The sequence below is a fragment of the Chelmon rostratus genome, chromosome 3 (genome assembly GCF_017976325.1).
Source record: "Chelmon rostratus isolate fCheRos1 chromosome 3, fCheRos1.pri, whole genome shotgun sequence".
Classification (NCBI taxonomy): Eukaryota; Metazoa; Chordata; class Actinopteri; order Chaetodontiformes; family Chaetodontidae; genus Chelmon; species Chelmon rostratus.
In genome coordinates, this window is record NC_055660.1 from 20,103,939 (window position 1) to 20,124,171 (window position 20,233).

At 44.1% G+C, this 20,233-nt stretch overlaps 1 protein-coding gene across 4 annotated transcripts in view; it reads left to right on the forward strand.

Moving 5' to 3' along the window:
* The first annotated feature begins 2,581 nt into the window (after nucleotides 1–2,581).
* The window catches only part of tnrc6c2 (trinucleotide repeat containing adaptor 6C2), a 53,511-nt gene continuing 35,859 nt past the window's right edge, over nucleotides 2,582–20,233 (forward strand). For 3 of the 4 annotated variants that reach the window (XM_041934428.1, XM_041934431.1, XM_041934432.1), the window contains exons 1-3: nucleotides 2,582–3,322; nucleotides 14,146–14,246; nucleotides 14,588–14,609. In XM_041934428.1, the coding sequence (XP_041790362.1) occupies nucleotides 14,184–14,246; nucleotides 14,588–14,609 (85 nt within the window). In that variant the 5' untranslated portion in view covers nucleotides 2,582–3,322; nucleotides 14,146–14,183. Of the gene's footprint in view, nucleotides 3,323–14,093; nucleotides 14,247–14,587; nucleotides 14,610–20,233 lie in introns of those variants that run through there. The other variant, XM_041934430.1, reaches the window with a different exon arrangement.

Genomic DNA, 20,233 nt, shown 5'->3' on the forward strand with positions numbered 1-20,233 from the left:
CAAGGAAAGACGTGTGCACACTCCCTAACCCCTAACCCTAAATCACAACCCTAACGTAAATACGTGTGCATGCCTGCACACAGAGATACATGTGTGCTCTCCCTGTCCTTTTTATTCTCACCAACATTAACACACACACACGCACACACACCGAAGCAGTTCTTGCCTTTGATGGCTGAGATCATGTCAAGCCACTATATTTCAAGTCTCAGTTGTCCTTTGTGGTGCACAGATTTCCATCTCCATCTTTGATAACTCTTGTGAGTCTCCATCAGAGACATTTAAGCTACGAGTAACGCAGGCACTTCACATTGCACGATGTAATAAATCATTGAATTGATGCTTCAAGTAGGCACATTCAATTAACTCTGAGACAAAATGTTTACACAGACACAATTTATTTAGGTGGCATGAATGAGCAGCAAATCCCTGCATGCACTTTAGTCTGTGATCCACAATGAACTACATATCCCTGAAGGCATTTCTGAAGGCATTCCTCCCTGCTCTCACCTCTCTTAACCCTGAGCATGGAACATCTGCTTTCTCCATTCAGTTGTTCAGTTTTTAATAGCTCTGGGCATCTTGCCTTGAAAAGGATGAAAAAAAATTTGGCCGGGGGCCCCTGGCTTTCTCATTAGCAGTCTCTCCCAGTGATGTATAGAAGCCTGGAGCTTTGCTGAGAGTTCTCACTGGTCAGCCTTCCCCTTTGTGGACTGTGGCCTTGACCTGGTCCCACCTCACACTGTGTGTGTGTGTGTGTGTGTGTGTGTGTGTGTTTGTCTGTGCGAGGGCCGGTCATTTCCATGAGAGAGGAGTGCAGAGAATGGACAGGGGCCGCATTTGCTTTCTCAGAGGCGGCTGCAGACGCGGTTTAAGGGGCACAAGGGCGACCTCATCCATCACGTTGAGAATAGCCTGGAATTATCGCCCCAAGTTTCTGGACATCATGTGATCAAGAGATTCTTGACAAAGGTCATCCTGGGTAGAGAAACTTGAGGTGGGCCCTTTAAGAGACATTTGAGTCTGCTAAATAAAGCTAATGATGCAAGTTCCAAATTACTTGTAGACTTTTATGACTCATCCATTTCTGTGCTCTTTTGCACTATTTTGGTCATGAGTTGCATGAATAATAGTACCTTATTTCTACATCCTAAAGTATTACATAACCCTATAACTAGGAGTCAGAAGTAAGTAAACATACATACTTTGAGGTACATTGACTTGAGTATTTCCATTTTCTGCTACTTTATACTTCTACTTCACAAAATTTCACAGGTAAATGCACATTTTACTCCACTACATTTATTAACCAGCTGTTATAGTTTTTCAGAAGGTCAAGATTCTACTTACAAAGCATATCACCAGTTTCTAAAATATGATGCATTGTTATAGATTGAACAGATTATATAAATTTAAAGATTTAACAACTTAAAATAGTTAAACATTTGCTTTGCTTCAACCACACACAATATTGAAATGCTGCTTATGTGCTGATTCATCAGTAATAAAGTAGCATAACATTCTGAAGGGGGCAAATAACTTAAAGTACTTATAGTAGTAATGAACTGGTATTGAAGTATTTTTACGAAAAGGTATTACCACTTTTACTTAAACTGGCAACAGTTTGCTTTAACGAATCATCATAAGGTAAATGTTGATTGCACAAGGTAATGGCTATAGAATAATGACACCATCAGTGTTTCGATTAGTCTCCTATAAGCCTCTCTTTCACTACGTAATTTTGTAGCCTACGGGTATGATCTCCTGGGAAAATGAATGCTGACTGGAGACCCAGTCAGGCTGGCACCATTTCTACCTGCATTCATGGCTCCATTATAGATTATAGATTAAAGTTATCTGTTTCCGCTTTAAAGCTGCAGTAACCTTTCTATTTTTTTAGACCAATAGGGGGCAGCGCAACAATCTTTAAACACAACATTATCGCCTGATGTGTCTGAAAATGATGCTGAGTGCGAGAGTGAACCAACAATGAAGTGTTAACAATGAGTTAAAAGACGCTAAATGACCCTGTAGAGCAGAGGGAAAGTACGGAGTTGGGTGATAATTCTCTGTGCCAAAAGCTACACCTTGATTATTACATACAGTTTTTTCATCCATTGTTGATTTAGTAAACTGATGGAGCAGCTTTAAGTGAAGGGTCCATACTGTTGCCGCTAGCAGCATAAGTACATAGTAGGTAATAAACAGTTATTTATTATACTTCTGATTGAATTACAGTTAATGTCTATGTGGTTTAGGTTTTGCTGTCTACAATATCTTCCTCTCAAACTCTATAACAGCATCACATTTGTTTCTTTTTTAAGCGCCCACTGTTAGCTGCATGCCTCAGCAATTACCTCGGAAATGTGAGCTCGAGCCCGTCCATCCTCTGCGGCCGCTGGGAGGTTCGGAGGAGAGTGCGGGGGGCGGCCGGAGGGCGGCGGGCGGAGTTAGCGTCTGGTGTTTTGGTTGGTCGGGAGTGACGTATCTGGAGCCACTTCCTGGTCTGTCTGCTCTCTGGGAGGAGGAGAGGGAGACTGCAGTGTTGTTAGTTTGAACAAAATGGCTGCGAGACCGCTGTCAACGAGAGCTCACTGAACGCCTACCATGACTGTCCGCTCCGCTGTCTGGATCCACACAGAATGTATTTCCCCGGAGTCGTTTCTCACTTTGCATTCGCGGTAGCCGGCGCGTCGCTAGTCGTCCGGCTGGCGACCTAAACAAAAACATTTCTTTTGCACTTTAAAACAAGTTGGCTGGCTGGCTGGCCGTCAGCTTGATCTAATACGCGAGAAGTCATCGTTTTTTTTTCTTTTTAACGAAAACTGCCTGAATTCTGTGATTCGCAAAACCTCGCAACGGTCGACGACTTGCGGCGCCAACGAGCGCTAACCTTAGCTTACATAATTTAGCTGCTTTTAAAAATCATTTTATTCGTGTTTTTTGTTGTTGTTGTTAGTGGTGCTTCTTTCCCCTCCCCGCCCCCCGTTATATCGTGACGTTTTAACAAACTGTTTCTCAGCGTGTGTAATTTCACGACACATTTTTGTATTATTTTTTTTTGCTCAAAGCTTAAATTACCGTACTTGCTGTGTGTGTATCTGGCTGGGAAGCCGTTGTTTACCTCGGTATCTCGTCACCAAGCTGCTTCAGCAGCAGTCGACTTCTCTGCCAAGTCTGACTTTAATTGCGACTGAATCTCTGCTCCATCTCTTTACGGGTAACTTTAGAAAAGACAACGGAGAATGCTTTTCGGCATATTTTTTTTTCTGCCATGCACCGACTCATCACTGAAAGCTGCCCAAGCTGTGGTTAACGCAAGGTGAGTCTCAAATAATTTTGATAAACTGATGAATGTCATTGCTGATCGCTCTTTGAAAATCAAAGTCGCAGCGGCAAGAGGAAAGTAGACACAAGCTACTACTAAATAAGCAAAAATAACCATTAGCGTGCTGTTATTTTTCGTGGCATTAAATCTTATATATGTATATCTCAATTCAGCCTAGCTACAATTGCAACGTTGATACTACAGCAAGCCACATAATTGAAACATCCATATCTGTGCTTATTTGTGGTGCCAGAATTAAGCGATTTCTTCAGAATATTCTTGTTGTGTGTTCTCGGAAATGATTTTAAAGTGAGACACAATAGTCTGCTCAGTGAGCACCCAAACACCCGAAGGCTTTTTTAAGAGGAGGGGGGACCCTGCAGAATTAGGAATAGTGTTTTATGTGTTGCTGGATGGATAAGAAGACCCTAGGCTGACTGATGAGGGGTGCTCTCGCATAAGTTGCTTTAGGATATTCATAATAAGGTTGATGATTGTATTTGCTGCGTGTTTATTTGGAGTGGCATGGCATGGAAATGTTGGGAACTTTTGTGTTATATCATCGCTCTTTCATGATTGGCTGAGTGGACTGGAACACACTCTGCACATGTGAGCATGTAATGTGATGGTTTCTTGACCTGCCTGAGAGAACTGCCTGGTCTTTTTCAATGTTTCTAGTTATCAGAAGGTGATGGTGTGCCAGTGGGCTCACACGGGACTCTCTGTAGGTCGATTGTTGACAGAGTGAACCGGATTGTGGCAGTAAGACTGTACACTTTTGTTAGATTTTCTGTTTTTTGCCTGCACATTTGTAGCTGCGGTGTTTTCTCAGTGTGGCAGAGGCACAGTCTTGCATTCTGTTGGTCCGTTGTTGCTCCTCTGTAGTCTTTGGTTCATGCTGGAGCTGTATCACACCATGTATCTTGCACATTCCTCTACACTAATTCCAAGTACATATTAAACATAGCCGTCCTGTCTCTCTTCCCTCCCTTCCTCCACCCCCCCGGCTTGGTGAGAAAGCCAGGGATTCTGATTGAACTGTCGCCTTCCATTGCATCCCCCCCTTCCTGCATCCTGTCCCCAGGCACTGGAGTATAGCTTTTAATATCTCCTCCGCGTGTCTTAATTGAAGAACATAATTTCCCGTTCAATTTCAAACCCCCTTTTCCTTTCCCCCACTCTGACATCTCTGTCACCACTGTCTTATCTCTATCGTCACACACCAGTGAGGTGATGAAATGAGAAACGTGCGTGAGCAGCATTGGCACCCATACATGTGTACATTTGCAGTCGGCTGGGGAGACTGTTGGGGCATTTATTCGTGGGTATGGTACATAAATATTTGCTTGTATGCCTTTGTTCCTGTTTCTGGATATGTCTGTGCCACGTCTCGGAATGTGAGCGTGTTGTTGTCGCAGATGCCGTGTGGTTGTGTCTGAATCGGCCAGTGAACACACACGTGGGAACGCCTGCCGTTTCTGCCATGGGAGTGTGTGACCGTTTATGTCGAGCCCAAAGCCCTGGCAGTTGGTTAATGCCCTGCAGTTGTTAATCAGGTCGTGAGCTGCCTCCTGCGTGCCCTGGACACCCCAGCTGACTCACAGAAACACACACAGAACCCTGTTCTTAGCTGGGGTCAAGGGTCCTCCCATATGCACGCCCTTCTTTCCAAATCGCTGAAGAGCTCGCAGTAAGGGGTTGGCTGTGAAAAGATGTTGCAGGGGCCCTCTGGTGTGTATGTAAAACTAGTGAATAGGGAGAAAAGAAAGACCTAAAGCCTGGTAAGAGGAGGAAGGGAGTCTGCTAGTTTTCTTAAATACTTTACTGTTACTGCTTACCCTTCCCAGACACAGCTGCATTAGCACCATAGCTATCACTACAGCTACAGCAGGTGGCTCATCTGGAGGGCATTAGAGCAAATTAGGGGTGTGTATGGGCATTAGGTCACCAGCACTGGGGTTACCCTCGGGACAATGAAGAAGTCAGTTGTGTTTCTGTTTTAATCTTCTTACAAATGTTCAATCTTAGGAGTCGTAGGGAATGCATAAATTATCCTTTGGGAGCACTGATAGTCAGTCTATACCAATATCTGCAAATCTAGACACAAAAATTGCAAAACTTATAATATAACTTATAACTTATATATAACGTATAATTAGTTCTTTCCTGGTGCAGAAGACCCAAAGTCAGAAATTCAGTCTCTCACTTGGGCTCAGAGTCAATGAATTATATTACTCCTTTTGCCATTTTGGCAGCGTACTGGCAGGAAACCCATAACCCATGTTGGCTCTAACCCCAACCAGGCTGTAGGCTGTTGGCATCTAGACATTGTTTTGATTAGAGTGTATTGTAACAAAGCCATGAGGAGAAACCCGGGCAGCAACTCCATCTGCAGCCCCTTATCACTGGAGGGGCAGGGTCATTTATTAAATAGGAATCCTAAAGCATGCTTCCCCCCGTCTGACCTTTATCAGACAAAGCACAAACACCGGTCCAGTCCTCGGGTTGCTGTCATTAGCCTGGTTTTCAAATGTAACTGTAACTTTTTTATTTCTGTACAGCGGCTACAACTATTTGCCCTGGAGATTCAAACAAATAAAAACATTTCTATCCCTCGTCAGACATTTTGTGTGTTGCCCTGGTAATTCCCACTTAGTCAAGCTTTGGAAAAGTGTCTCGTGTTGTCTATCCCCTTTCCCCGTCATTGACCTTAGCCCAGGCCTGACCATGGTAGTTACTGAGCCTGTGATTATGAGGCTTTTCAAACAACTGGCACAGTCCTGATAGATAACACGCTTAACACTGCCGCAGGGTGCTGCACCAGTAGGGAGGCGTTGACAGTAGAATCAGCTGGATTCAATTGGAGTCTGCCAAAAACCATTACCCTCTTCTTTTGCTCTATGGGCAGCTATTCTGAAGTCGAGGGTGGCAGTATAAAGACTTGCCAGGTTATGTATTTGGTGTGGTCATTGTACTAAGTGACAAGTGTTTATCTATGTGTGTGAGAGTCAGCAAGGGGTGATTGTGTGTTGACCGTGGTGTTGACAGTAGTAGAGATAAGTAGTCGTAGTGTCCTTAGTTGGATGGACATCACCCTGAAAAAAAAATACACAATCAGTCTGTCATTATCACTTCCAAACGCTCAGACTGACTGACATTTACAGGTTGCCTGTGAGGGTTGTCTCAAGTCTGTAATTTTCTTTCAAGTGAAGTAATGTCTAAGGGAAAACCTGTGTTGCCATTGACAGTGGCAGTCTTCTTGGTCTATGTGACCCAGGTCTCAGCCAGGGTTCACTGCAGGTCTGCCACTGATCTGCTTTGGTGTGAGACAGTGATCTCATGTTATGGTAGTCATATTCTTATCTTCTAGTGCACCGTAAATTTGACATTTCCTGATTGCAAGTGTGTGAAAGTGTAAGCTGCACTCACTTTTTATATGGTGAAATAATATGTAATTTTTCAGAGACTTTAAAGTATTATTTTAGTCCAGTGTGAAGGGCAGCCATCAGGTTTTTGCTTGTGACTGGTAGTCCTGATCCGCAGATAAACAGTGGTTGAACTCCTGTTCATTATTATGTCATACACAGGGTTTTTGCCTGAAAGAGGTTGTAGTAGAGTAACTGAAGAGTCCTATGGGTGTTCGAGGAGTGGGGTGGGGGGGTTAGAGCTCTGTGTAACCCCCCTATTTCTTGTCCAACTTGTGTGCCAATAGAGGGGGCAGGGGCTTAGGGGGCCCACCAGGGGTAAGCCCGGCCAGGATGGAAGCAGGGGGGTGGGGGAGGCGAAGCCGAAGCCGGCGAGCTGCTGCCTGTGAGTCTTGGCAGGGGTCCAGGGGAATGTTCAATGTGCCGAGGTTTGGTGGGGGCCTCCTTCCCTCCCTCTGCTCCATGTCGGCTAATTGGAGAGACGTGGAGAGAAGCAGAGGGGCATCACATGGAAACTGACAGAGAATATGCAGGACATCCAATCTACAGTGTTCCCTTTTTCCTGCTCCAAACCAACAGTAGACAGCCTTACCCATTATGTAAAAGGACTTGCTGCACTTCCAAAGCCCTCAGTGAGGGCTATGTAAATAGCACTAGCATGCACTGCCTTGCCTCTATGCTGGGCTCATGGCTTAGGCTAGCCAGCTTAGGTCATTTGTTTGCTGTGTGGACTGTTTTGTCCACTTAATATAAACTTGCATGCAGTCAATGAAGTTGAAGTGTTTACGTTTTCTGTGTGTGTGTGCATTTTGATTGTTAAGAGTACATTTTGGAGAACCTAGTTTGATACAGCAGAACTGCTGGAAATTCTCAACAAAACTTGTCTTGTGATGTTTGAGTAGTGACCTAGATGAATTACAAAACAGAATTTCTTGTGGACTGATTGAGTTGTAACAATGGAGTTTGGCATAGCCTAATTCATATTAATTAAGGCTCTGAGTATCTGAGGATACTAAAGAATTAGGGCAAGTAAGCTGCCCAACACATAAATTGCAATTCTTTCAGCTTTTTGATGCTGAAATGGCTGGTTTCCTCTCTGTCCCTTATATCAGAGCAGGCTTTATCTCCACAAGTGAGCACAGCACTTATTTTCTATCTGTCTTTCAAGGTCTGTGTTATTGTTTACACTGTTGACAGCCAGGGAATTGTTGACTGAATGTCAAAGTCACCTTGAGTATAGCCTTACTGATTAGCTGATTTGTCTTTGCATGCATCATATGTGCATGTATGTGTCCTTTGCTTTAGCTTGGCTCTTCTGATTTTGACAGTTTGACCGTGGCTGTGCAGCATTTGAAACAGAAGGTAAAGACCACTCTCAGACCATACTTCTATCCTTCTCCTCCTCCCAAACGTCAGTTAAGGGAGGAGGAGGCAGTTACACATACTGTGAACCCTATTTTCCTCATTTCCTGAGCTCTCTTCACTGCATTACATTGCTTAAATCACATCTTGACACCAGCAGAAAGCCATCAGTATATTCCGTCAATGTTAGAATACAGATAGATAGATAGATAGATTCATCTACAGCAGGCATGTCAAACTGATTCCATAAAGGGCCGTGTGGCTGCAGGTTTTTGTTCCAACCAAGGAGGAGCACACCAGGCCAACCAATCAACATCAAGGGATCACTTAGTTATCAGCTGAAGACTGAGATCAGCTGATTAATTGATTCCAGCCAGGTGTGCTCCTCCTTGGTTGGAACGAAAACCTGCAGCCACACGGCCCTTTATGGAATCAGTTTGACATGCCTGATCTACAGTAAATAGCAGATTTGAATATGCCTTGGTCTACCATTAGTTTCTTTGTTTTTATCATGGTTGGCACAATGCTCTTCTTACAAAACAGCCAATAATGTTTTCTAAGTTAAGTAAACAAAATTGTGACAAAGGTGATATCATAACAGTGTTTATGTAATCATGCAGGCCGAGGTGGCAAACAGTGGTACAGTATTCCACTATGTAGTCTGTTAATTTGTATACTGGGACATATTAAAGTGGATCGTAGTGTGTATGACATGACTGCTCACAAAGAATACAAAGCATTGAATCTGAACTTTTCCGGCTAACTTTGCATGTCTCTTTTAACCCTCAGTTGATTTGATTGTTAGTAAGTCTCACCAGTGACAGCCCAAAGACTGACTTTTGTTGTTGTGGTTAGTTGCAGCCTGATTTACTGAAGGCTGAATGGTGACCAGAGCTATGTGTGAAGTGTCTCAAAATACAGGTTGAATTGCAAACAGTGAGCCAATATGTCAGCCAAATATGTTCTGTAACTGTGGTATAAAGCTTCATTAAAGAATGTGGGTCTACATTTAGAGGTGCTCAGTTCTGGTACTCTTACTTAAGGTTAATCATAAGAGGTCAGTCATTGCATTAATGCTAATAGCACTGCTTAGCTGTGCAGACCTTTGGACAGGGAATCACCTCACAGCCTCTAAGCTGCCAGGCAGGCACACAGATTAAAACAAATATGCAAAATATGCAGGCATATGCAGAAAATGTACAGCTGCATATTCTCTTGAACACAAAGCAGTCATAAGCAAAGACAAATGCATACACCAACACACTCGGCTTGACAGCTTCTTCTCGAATTCAATAAGCTTTAGCTGTAGTGCTGGCAGAGAGCAGGCCTGCTTGGTCTTGTGCATTGTGCTGTTTTCCTATTTAATGAGCTGCCATCGTGTTAAAGTTTCATATTGACTTGGCAGAGGAAGCAGCCAAGATACTGAGAGCTAATTTTCTGGAGGCAAACCTCAAAGCTGTTATTTATAGTGCAGGTCTGACTCTCCCGCTCTCTGATTTTTTGACTTTCTTTCTCCATCTTGCGCCCCCCTTCAGCGCCACTCTCCACCCACCCGTTCGCCCTCGTTTGGTCCCCCCTCTATCGATTCCAGCGGCCAAGAATATTTCTGCCACAGCTCATTGAGCAAGTCCAGTCTCGTAGCAATAAAGCGTGCTGTATATTCTCACAAACCACTCACTCCACCTGCTAAAAGCGATGCTGGTATGCGCAGAATGCTTACAAACCATGAGCCAGTGAGACTGTTAGTGTGACTGCGGGATGGAAACACCCACCAACAACAACATTGTTATTACTGCTTATCAGCTGTGGAATTTACAGGCTTGTTTTCCGCGTGCCGTTCAGGCCGAGTAAACACAAATGCACACCCCAGGACATTTGTGGAGAGCGGTTGGTCTGTAGCAGCAGTAGCAGGTTCTGAGGAACTGTTCCCCAGGTGTAAGGGCTGTCCATGATAATGTTCCCTGTAATAAGGCTCAGGAGAGCCCTGTGGCTTCTCTAATGCCACAGGAATGGGTGGCTGGCTGAATGGTAATGTTGGTAGAGAGTGGATTTACCACATACTGTGGCCACAGCTCTGACCATATCACTTTTTTGCAGAGAGAGGATAGTCTCTTCTCTTCCTCCTCCTCCTCCCTCCTCCCTCCTCTCCCCCTTCTTTGTGATTGGTGTTGCATCTGCGGTTGATCCAACAGCCGTTCAGAACACGTGAAGCTGCATGTTTTCCTTGCAGCTCTGTCTGTTTTTGAGTTTCTCTCAGTTTTGGTGTCTCTCTTCCTTTGTCTTCCTCAGTCTTCATGTTAGTGCAGTTCTTTGCTACCCCCTTTCCCCTCATTCTTTCACCCTTGCATGGTTTCTCCCCCTCACCTCTCGTTTTTCTCTAGATGCTAGCGATCAAGGTGCATGGATATTTCAGTTCCTTGTTCTCCCCCTTCCCCGTCTCCGTGTCTCTCCTTGTCTGCCAACCTCAATAGTGCTCCTTTCAGTTTTTTTCCAACTCCTCCATTCCTCCAGTGAGGATTCTTTCTGTCTTTTCCCTCTTCCAGTTCTCTCCTCTCCCTCCATACCCTGTCTGGTTCTCCGGCGGCTGTCGTTCTTAATTGGTGTTTCTCTGCGCCTGCTTTCATCCTCCGCTTGTTTCTTCCCTTCCTCTCACTCATCCCCAACCCCCCCTACCCTCGTCTCTCCTCCTCCTCCCACCTCCCTCTCCTCTTCATCCCTGGTGGAAAAAGACAGGCATCAGACAGACTGCCTCCTGCCTGTGCACATCAAGCACACAGAAACACTCATTCCCTGTGTGTTTCTGTGTGGCTGGATTTGCGTGTATTTCTAGCCCCTTCATTCCTGTACAGTGGGTTCTTGTTGTCATGCCTCCTTCTCTATAGCTTCGCCCTATAGTCCCAGGATATGGAACAGTTTTATGCTGCACAGGAAAAGCGGATACTGCCTCACTATGCAATTTCTTCACAATATCCCAGCGGCCCCAGTTTGCTGAGACTTGGGATGTTTTCCTGCTCAACTCTATTCTTAAGAAAAGCCACTAAGTCAATGTAAGAACACTGGATAGATCAGGACTTAAGATAGAAAAGGTTGGGTGAGAATATGAGTATAATTTTTCGAAATATGTATCTATGAGTCCAATTCAAAGGCAGTTTACAGCTTCTGGCTACAGTCTGTTGGGTAAGGTGATCTAAGCCCCTTTAATATAAGAGAAGAGTGAATGACACACTGCGGCCGTGTCGGTCAGTAACCTCAAAACAGGACACATTTTGCCTAATTGCAGAGTCATACTGCCACCAAGGGTAAACCTGATGCTGGAAGGCAGAGCAGAGACACTCCAGGGTCAGTGCTGAGGAGGTGCTGGTGTCAGCAGTTCCGAGTGAGATTAGGGAGACAAGAGAGGCAGGTTAGTATATATGTGAGAGCAAAGGAGGTCAGAAGGGAAGCTAACTTTGGCATTGACAATGTCAGCTCAAAAAAACAACTGTCTGCCCTCTCACATTTCACATATCAACTGCTTTTTCTACCAGCCTGCCTCCAACATTACAGTAAATTAGAAAAAAACAACAGTTTGACTGTAAGCTTCCCAAGGTGTATTGACACATGTAATTAGATTTGTGCGCCTGTTCAGATTTACCCAGCCCTAATTTCTTGTGGATGTCTGTGACAGCCGCAGTAGTAACCAGATAGGGTGGATCCACTATCATATGGGGGGTTAAGGGTGAGCACAGAGGCTCTGTCCCTGGCAAGTGATAGAGAAAGAAAAATCTAGCACGCGGAGTTAATGGCAGTAGTCCCTCATATCCCCCATCCCTTTCTCTGTGTACACGCTGTCACTGTCTTTCCAGCCCAAACCCTAATTCTTGGTATTATAGTGCTGAATAGGTTTGTGGATGGTAGCTGTGTTACCATCATGCTAGGTGGCTGGGGAGAGGCTTAATGGGCTCAGGTACTGGAAGAGAATGACTGACAAACTACAGCACATAAACCGCACATATGACATATACTGTACATAAGTATCTGGATGCACACACACACACACACACACACATAATTTGAGCTCCTATGTATTACCTGAGGGCTGCTTTCCCTGAGCTGCTGAGATAGCACAATGGCACACACACAGACTCCTCAGTTTGAAAAATAGGACTGCGAATGCATGAAAGAGAGGGAGGAAAGAGAGCACATTAGAGAGCAAGGGAAGGAGGAAGAGAGAATCGAGATGGAGGAGAAAAAAAGTAATGTAGGGATATCTCCTTTCTTTCATTTTACCCTGCTGCCATGGCCCCTAGTCTGGCAGTGTTCCCCAGGGGTTGGCTCTGAACTCACTGTTGACAACAGTGTTCAATGCCTTTCATCCGCCACCTCTCTCTCTTTGCCCATCTGTATGTCTGTCTAACCCTTGTCTACTTCCTCTCTCTCCTTCCCTCCCTTACTGCCTCGGAGATATTACCACAGCATCAGACAGTCTCTGTGAGGCCTCTCCTGTCTTTTTGATTGACAGCTCCATCCCCCTGCCAGTGGGCAGCACAGTGGGAGGCAGGCCTTTCGTTAATCTTCTGTTATGAGCGTTGTGATTCATTCATACATTCAGATTTTGATTCATATCCAAACCCTGTGTAGGCACACGTTGTATTTTGTATTTAGTTTCTTGTCAGGGACAGTACATGTTAATCAACAATAAGGCGTCAACTAATGAATTTCATTATCAATTTTTTATTCAATCAATGAAAAAACATACATTTAATATGTCTAGTGAAATAGTGAAAAATGTCCATTACATTTCTCAGAAGGCTGATGCCTTGAATTATCTTGTTTGCCTGATCATTAATCTTAAATCCAGAGATATGAAATGAAAAGTAGCACATTCGGGTGTCATCATTTAGCTGTCACTCTTAACGGAGTCCAACTTTATGAGGCAAGATGATCAACTAACAACTGAAAAAACAAACTCTCTAAGACATATATCATTGTCAGGAGTATCACACACACATAAGAAGCTGGAATACAGTCATGTCCTGCCCGTTAATGAGAATGACGCACGAAGGCTTCTTGTACAAGGCAGGCATGCGTGTGTGTGTGCGCACACACTTGCATCATGTGTACATACACTGTTTGGAATGAACAGCAAATAGAAATAGGCCATTGTTTTAGATTGACATGAAGATGGTTCATTGTATTTGCACATTTTACAGAGTTGTATCATTGAATTAATATGACATGATGCTGTAATACAGATAAGTGTCCATTTCCCTTAGTGAAGACTAAACAAACATGTGTGCGCGCACACACACACACACACTTTCTGTCCCTATGGCTCAGTTCATGCCTCTAATAGTTTCCAGGAGCTGTCACTAAAGTCGAGCCAAAGGAAATACAGGCTAAACTGAAGCACATAGTTTCCCTGGCCCTTGGGCTAGCTATCTAGCTAGCTTGACTCACGCCTACTGGAAACAGATCTTTTTTAAAAAGGCTTTGTATCCTATTCAGTAAGTGTGTTGGCCTTTACGTTGACTTCCTTTCAGTTCTTTTCCCTTGCCTTTTTGTTTTCTCGCCATTTGCTGCTGTCTTTAAACCAGCCCTTTTACACTGCGTTTCACTCTTGCTGTTCACTCACTCTCTCTCTGTCTTTGTCTCTCTCTAACTCACGTGTGTGCCCCCCCCCCTTCGGTCTTCTCTTTTTCAGTTTTGACCATGAGGGAAAATGTTCTGCTCTGAACTCCCTGACATGATTTTTGTATGAACTGATGGTTGTGGATGGAAAAGTTTTTCCAGACACTGAAAGCACTTTGGCTCTGACTTACACATGGATCAAAAGGAATGGACTGAGACTTTCTGTGTGTGTGTAATTTGAATACTTTTTTTTTTGCACAGATTATGTGAATATCCCTGAATGCGACGCACATCGGTCGACATAATTGTAATAATGTGGAATGTCTAACGTGAAGGCCACTTAAGCATTTGAGCTGGTTCCTACCGTTTCTGCTTCACTTTATCTATCACTCATTGCTCTTTGCCTTTTTTGTTGTACAGCTGAGAGAAGCTAGCAACAGAAGAAAGAGAACCATTTGATGGAAGAAAAGAAAAAGAAAAAACAAGAAGAAAAGACCAAGACGGACATCGCTCAGAAAAAGGTGAAGGTGAAAATTATGCACATGTTCACACAACACTCATATTAAACAAGCTGTGCATATCAATTTTCAGTCTATTAATTGGCACTTAAATTGGCTCTGTAAGAGTGAGTTTTACAGGAAAACTTCCAGCAAACCAACATCTTGCTTCTTTTTTTCCATTCAAAGTAACAAATTCTAAATGGTTTGAAAAGACTAGATGAGTAACACCAGGCCCTTTCCTGTTGATTAAAGCTCCAGGTTTTGTCTTAACACTTGTGACTTATTTACAGCTTTGAATGATTATTAAGTGTCACCCTCACAGTATTAAGTTCCGAAATCCATTTTTCTCTCTTTCCCTGCAGGCTGCTGATCAGAAACCCAAAGGTCAGTGTCATGATCATGTGAACTGCACCCTCTCATCTACCTCATTTTCTAAGAATGCATTCCAACCACTGATTATACATTAATCAGCTCTGATTAACACACACTGACCCGTAAAGGCACACACACACACACACACACACACACACACACACACACACACACACACACACACACACACACACACACACTTTATACACGCATTATACACTCATAGCATTTAGCGCTCTTGTACCCAGATGGACGCACACAGTTTGCACATGCATGCACAATTGTGCCAGTTGACTCTCGGTTTCTCAGACACACATGTGCACACACACTCCAGAATGAATACAGTGGAGTCTAATGCGGAGTGATGCAGAGTGACACCCAGTACGCCCGTAGCACCAGGCAGTGAAGCGTGAGGGCACCCAGACTGCACACGCTGAGTGTGGGTAGGGGGATGGGGGCTGGCTGAAATGCAGAGAGGGAGTAGCACTGAAAGAACAGTGTCCTCACATACCCTTGGTGTCCTCTTTTAAATGCTGAAACAGATTTCTCTATGTATTCCTCTAAAATTAGCTTTAGTTTCGTTTGAAATATTTACAAAATGCCAAATGCTGCATCAGTAGTCCCAGTAACTGCCTTGTGTTTTAATTATTTGTCATTTGTTGAGACAAGACATTGATGAACATCTGTCTAGTCATTTCATTTGTATACTTTTGGTTTTTGAATAGACTTAGGATGCAGAGTTACGTTTGACACTGGCATTGATTGGCAGGATTTAACAAGTTAAGATATACTGTAATTAATTCAAATAAATGGATGGGAGTGTGATCAAGTGAATCATCTCCTATGCAGATATATCTCCTCCATTTTCGTCCCTTTCCTGTGGTCCTGTATTATGTCTCTGCTTTTAGACCTGAATTTTCTCGCATCATGGCCAGGCTAATTATCCCGCAGAGCATCCTGCTTTGTTGTCTTTTCACCTGGCGCCACTGTGGTGTGATTCCTGGATTTACAGTTGGAGATGATGTAATTAATGCAAAATGTTCGAAACAGGTTTTGTTATTGCATGATCTGGCACCGGGGCTACCTTTTAAATCCCCCTCATGTCTATTAGTGGCTATCCTCCCCCAGTCTGAGCAGCAGCTTGGCCATCTGGGCGTAACTGTTGGGCTTCAACAAAGGTCACCACAGCTTGCCTTGAACTATGAACCTGTCTATTTAATTACCCTCCCTGTGTTTCTCTGCCCTGACTGTGAGCTGCAAGCTTATTAACCAAGTTCCAAAGCCTCTGCACAAAGCTAGCTGCTTCTGTTTTGAATAAGCATTAATGTCACTGTTCTCGTGCTTGAGTGGACATACTTTTCTAAGAGAAAATAAATCATCACGATATCTGTGTGTAAAGTACTCTTACAAAGGGTCCTTGTCAAGCAATAATTAGGAGAGAAACAGACTAATAATGTACAGTGACTTTTTAAAATTTCTTTACAAAGGGAAGATTCGCTGAGCATGAATGCTCTTTTCCAGGACCCTGCTTCACACTCACATAGTTTACATTCACACCTGGTAGCTGCCTTTTACAACCATAGTCTTATTTGTTGGACGCTGAACAGCTTTACTTGAGCAGTTGGGCTTTAATTGCCTTGCTCAGCGGTTTATTAGTGGCAGTAATAAGGCAGGCAGCCTTTGCAGGCAGCGCAGTGCCCGTTTCTGTGTAGATCTCTATATGATTGTCCATATATTCCTCACAGGTAAACATTTAGTTGTAACCACGGTGCAGCGAAAGCAATACAGCAGTGGTTGTTCTTGTTTTGGCTCTGCCCTGCAGCACGTTGGATTTGAAATGAAACAAACTGAGATTAAAGCGCAGACCTTCACCTTTAATTGAGGCTTTTTACATTGACAGTGGACAAACTGTGTGGGGTTGTGGTCACATTTAAACATACTCCTCCACTTTTGATGGATGGAAAGTCATTGCAAAAGAAGTTGCGTACATCAGCAGACGCTTGTTATCTTCCCTGATGATGCCCTGACAGGCCTCTGGTGCAGCTGTGCCACATTGGGTGGAGGTCAGGTGAGTGACTTGGGTTATAGTTTAGCTATCAAAAACCTCATTGTTTGTCTAGTATGCTTGTTTATGATCTGTGTGCGTCTGTATTGTTCTAAAATGTAGGCAGTATACAGTACAAAAAGATGATATTTACATGTTCAAATCCAATATGCTGGATTAAAGCCAAAACAATGAAAAGTATATGACAGCCCTCATACTTTCTGGCTATAGTGTATGAGGACTGTGTCGAGTGTTATTGGCAGGCGCGGCAAAGGAAATACTAGGAGTCAGAGGGGAAATATTGAAAACTTTGCTTGTAAGAGAGGCCCATGGACAGGGGCACAGCTAAGAAGGAGACAGAGGTAGGGGGAAAGAAAGAAGAAGAAGTGTAACAGGGCATTGTGGGGCCAGATAAAAGCAAAAATGAAGGAAGGAAAGGGTGGAAAGAAAGTAATGAAGCAGTGAGTGCTTTAGACGAGTGCCAAAAATGACCATTGGGAGTCAATGACAGAGCTAATATAGAAGAGGACTAATGACATGGACATTTATTTTATGGTATGTTTGATGAGAGATGGAGAAAGAAAGCGACATAAAATGAGAAAGTGATTGTGGGCATGTAGCGGGTACTCATGCAGACAGAAAGATAAAGAAAGTAGGGGGAAAAAGGGCCTGTTTGAAGACTAATCGTTCAATGAGCCATCAGGACCTCTGTAAGTTTGCTCATAACCTCCCGTCTGCAATATCTCTTTAAGAGAAGCTGGCATCAACTGAAATGAGTTGAGTTTTAATGCGTGACACTAAATAATAGAGGTGTGTGTGTGTGTGTGTGTGTGTGTGTGTGTGTGTGTGTGTGTGTGTGTGTGTGTGTGTGTGTGTGTGTGTGTGTGTGTGTGTGTGTGTGTGTGTGTGTGTGTGTGTGTGTGTGTGTGTGCGCGGGAGGGGAGAAAATCAGTATGCGGTAGTGATTTGTGCCTTTCCATCCATATCAGTGAATCCTGCCTTCCTTATGCACTCTCAGAAATTCATAGACACATACACATGCACACCACCTCCCCCCATGCTCAGTGTCTTTTCTGCTTTCCTCTCTGCAGGCCTCCTTGGTCTCAGGCATTTCAATTTGTTTGCGGTAATCGATCTCGGCCTGGCGCGTTCATATGTATGAAAATGAGATAAAGCTTCGGCGCAGAGGAATTAACTTCTCTGCCCCCCATTAGGCATGGAGCTTCACCGAACGTAGGGTTCCAGGAGGCAGCGTCCCACTGCCCCAACCCCCCCACCACCACCACCACCACCACCACCACCACACACACACACACACACACACACACACACATAGACAGGCTGGACCTCTGATGAAGGGCCCTCCCTCCTCCTCCCTATTACCTCAGAGGGATGCTTATTATTCAAACCTCTGCACACAAGCAGCTTTCTCACAATCTCTGCCGCCACCAATGCAATCACAGTCAGTCGGTTTGACTGCTACACGTATGACCAACCTGGACAAAAACATGCACATGCCAAAGTACATGCGCGCACACACACATGCATAGGAGTGTGAGACAAGCGTTTGTATCTGTCTAGCTGCACACCCTTCATACCCACAGTCACATTAAAAGACATGCACGTTCCTCTCTACAGTGACTCGGGGCCTTTCAATCTATTCTCAGAGACTGAATTAATACTTATATTGTGGATCTGCAGAACATCAAAGGCAATAATATACTAGCCAATATACTAGACATGGTGGTTCTTGGCATGCCCGTACACACACGCACACACAAATATTATTGAAGTTATGAGAAAACACGGCTCAAGCAGGAAGTTACACAAGTGCAATTCATGAAACAGGTGGCTACACGCAGGCACAGAAAGCCACAGTAATACTGCATCTGTCGCATTCCCACACCCCGATAATCAGAAAGTCTGCTATCTCCATTTTTGCTGCTCGCACACTTTTCACTGCTGACAGGTTAGAGAACCAACATAATGCCTGTCACCGCCTCGTCTCTCACTTTCCTCCATTCCCACGCCGTGTCTTTCTCCGGTTTTCATTTCACCCTCGATGTCCTCGCCTCACGACCGCACATGGGGGGGAAGCATATTTACACGGTGTCACCACAGTGATAACAGCATTATGTTTTTCAAAGTGGCAAGAGACGCACATAAACACGAGTGTGGCATACAATTCTGCATTGGATTAATTTGCAATTTCACATGCTATTAATTGTGTCAAACACTTTTGAAAGGGAATTTCATGAATCACAATCTAATTAGGGGCTAATTTACTTTAGCATTCGAGCTGCTTTTCTCTTCTCTTAACCACATTTATAAACACTCAATGAATTTATAGTAAATAGCTTGTGAATTACGTCCTGTGGATTTATGACTGCCAAGCATAATTGTTTTTCCTCTACCCCCGCCTCCCCGTGTGCTCACCCCGCATGCATGTCAAGTGCTGGAGGAGAGTGAGGGATGGAGGGAGAGACAGGGGGCAGAGAGAAAGGAAACGAGGGGCGCACAAACTCAAACAATGCTCTCCTCTCTGTGTATTCATGTTGTATGATCACTCACAAGCTGCTGACAAGAGAGCCCATTCGGTGCCTCTTGCCCCTCCCCCATCATCTCTTCCTCCCCCCAACAGTGAGCTGCTTCATGTCAAATATCAGGCAGATTAATAGGATGTAGCTCAACTGATGTGAATGACAGTTCCGCCTGTGCTTTGAGGCCAAGGTGTTCACCTATATGTGTTTCTGTAAGGTTCAAAGGGTGCCTGTGTTTCTCTCGCTCTTCCCTCAGGCCATTGTCCAGCAGTTAGACTAAAACACATTATTTTATGAAGTGAAGTTGACTTGAGATTGTTTTTATTAGTTGTACATACATAGTGTGAGGTTATAATGCTCTGGAATATTCGTCAAAGTATATAAGACCAATCTATTTAAGAGAAATTCACTTTCGTCCACAAATGAGTGGTTCTCCAACAGCTTACTGCGTCCCAGGTGAGACCCTGAGGCGCTGACTGTTTTGGATGTTAGCCTTAAAAAGTTTCAGATACCTTGCGTCATGCTACTTACCTATCAAACTCAAAAGACATGTATCCTCAGGCAGTTGTTGCCCTCAGGCACTGACCTCAGATGGAGGTGTGGTATGATCCTGTTAAAGCTCTTTACCCAGAGAGTGAATTAGCGACTATTAGGGCTAAAAAGGCAAAAAGGGGGTATCTTGGGGTAACTAATCTGAACAGGCCAGAGAGGCACAGCTCAGATGAACAACCAAGACGTGTGGGAGAGAGAAAAGAGCTTGGCATAGGGAGGGGGGTGGGGGCACTAATTAGAGAGAGAGGGTGGAAGAGGCGAGCTATGGGAACAGGTCACAGGAGGCACAGGGGGTCACAAGAAGCAAATGGAGGTGCGTCAGGCAACTGTCAGTCTCTATAGCAACGGCCCGTTATAGGAAGGGTGAGGGGTGAGAAATTTTGCCTTTATTTTGTGTGTGAGTGAGGGTGTTTCTGTTTTTCTCTACTAATACTGACAGATGGGATCTCATAGAGATGAACCCACTTGACCCTCCCCTGTGTGCAAAAAGACACACACAC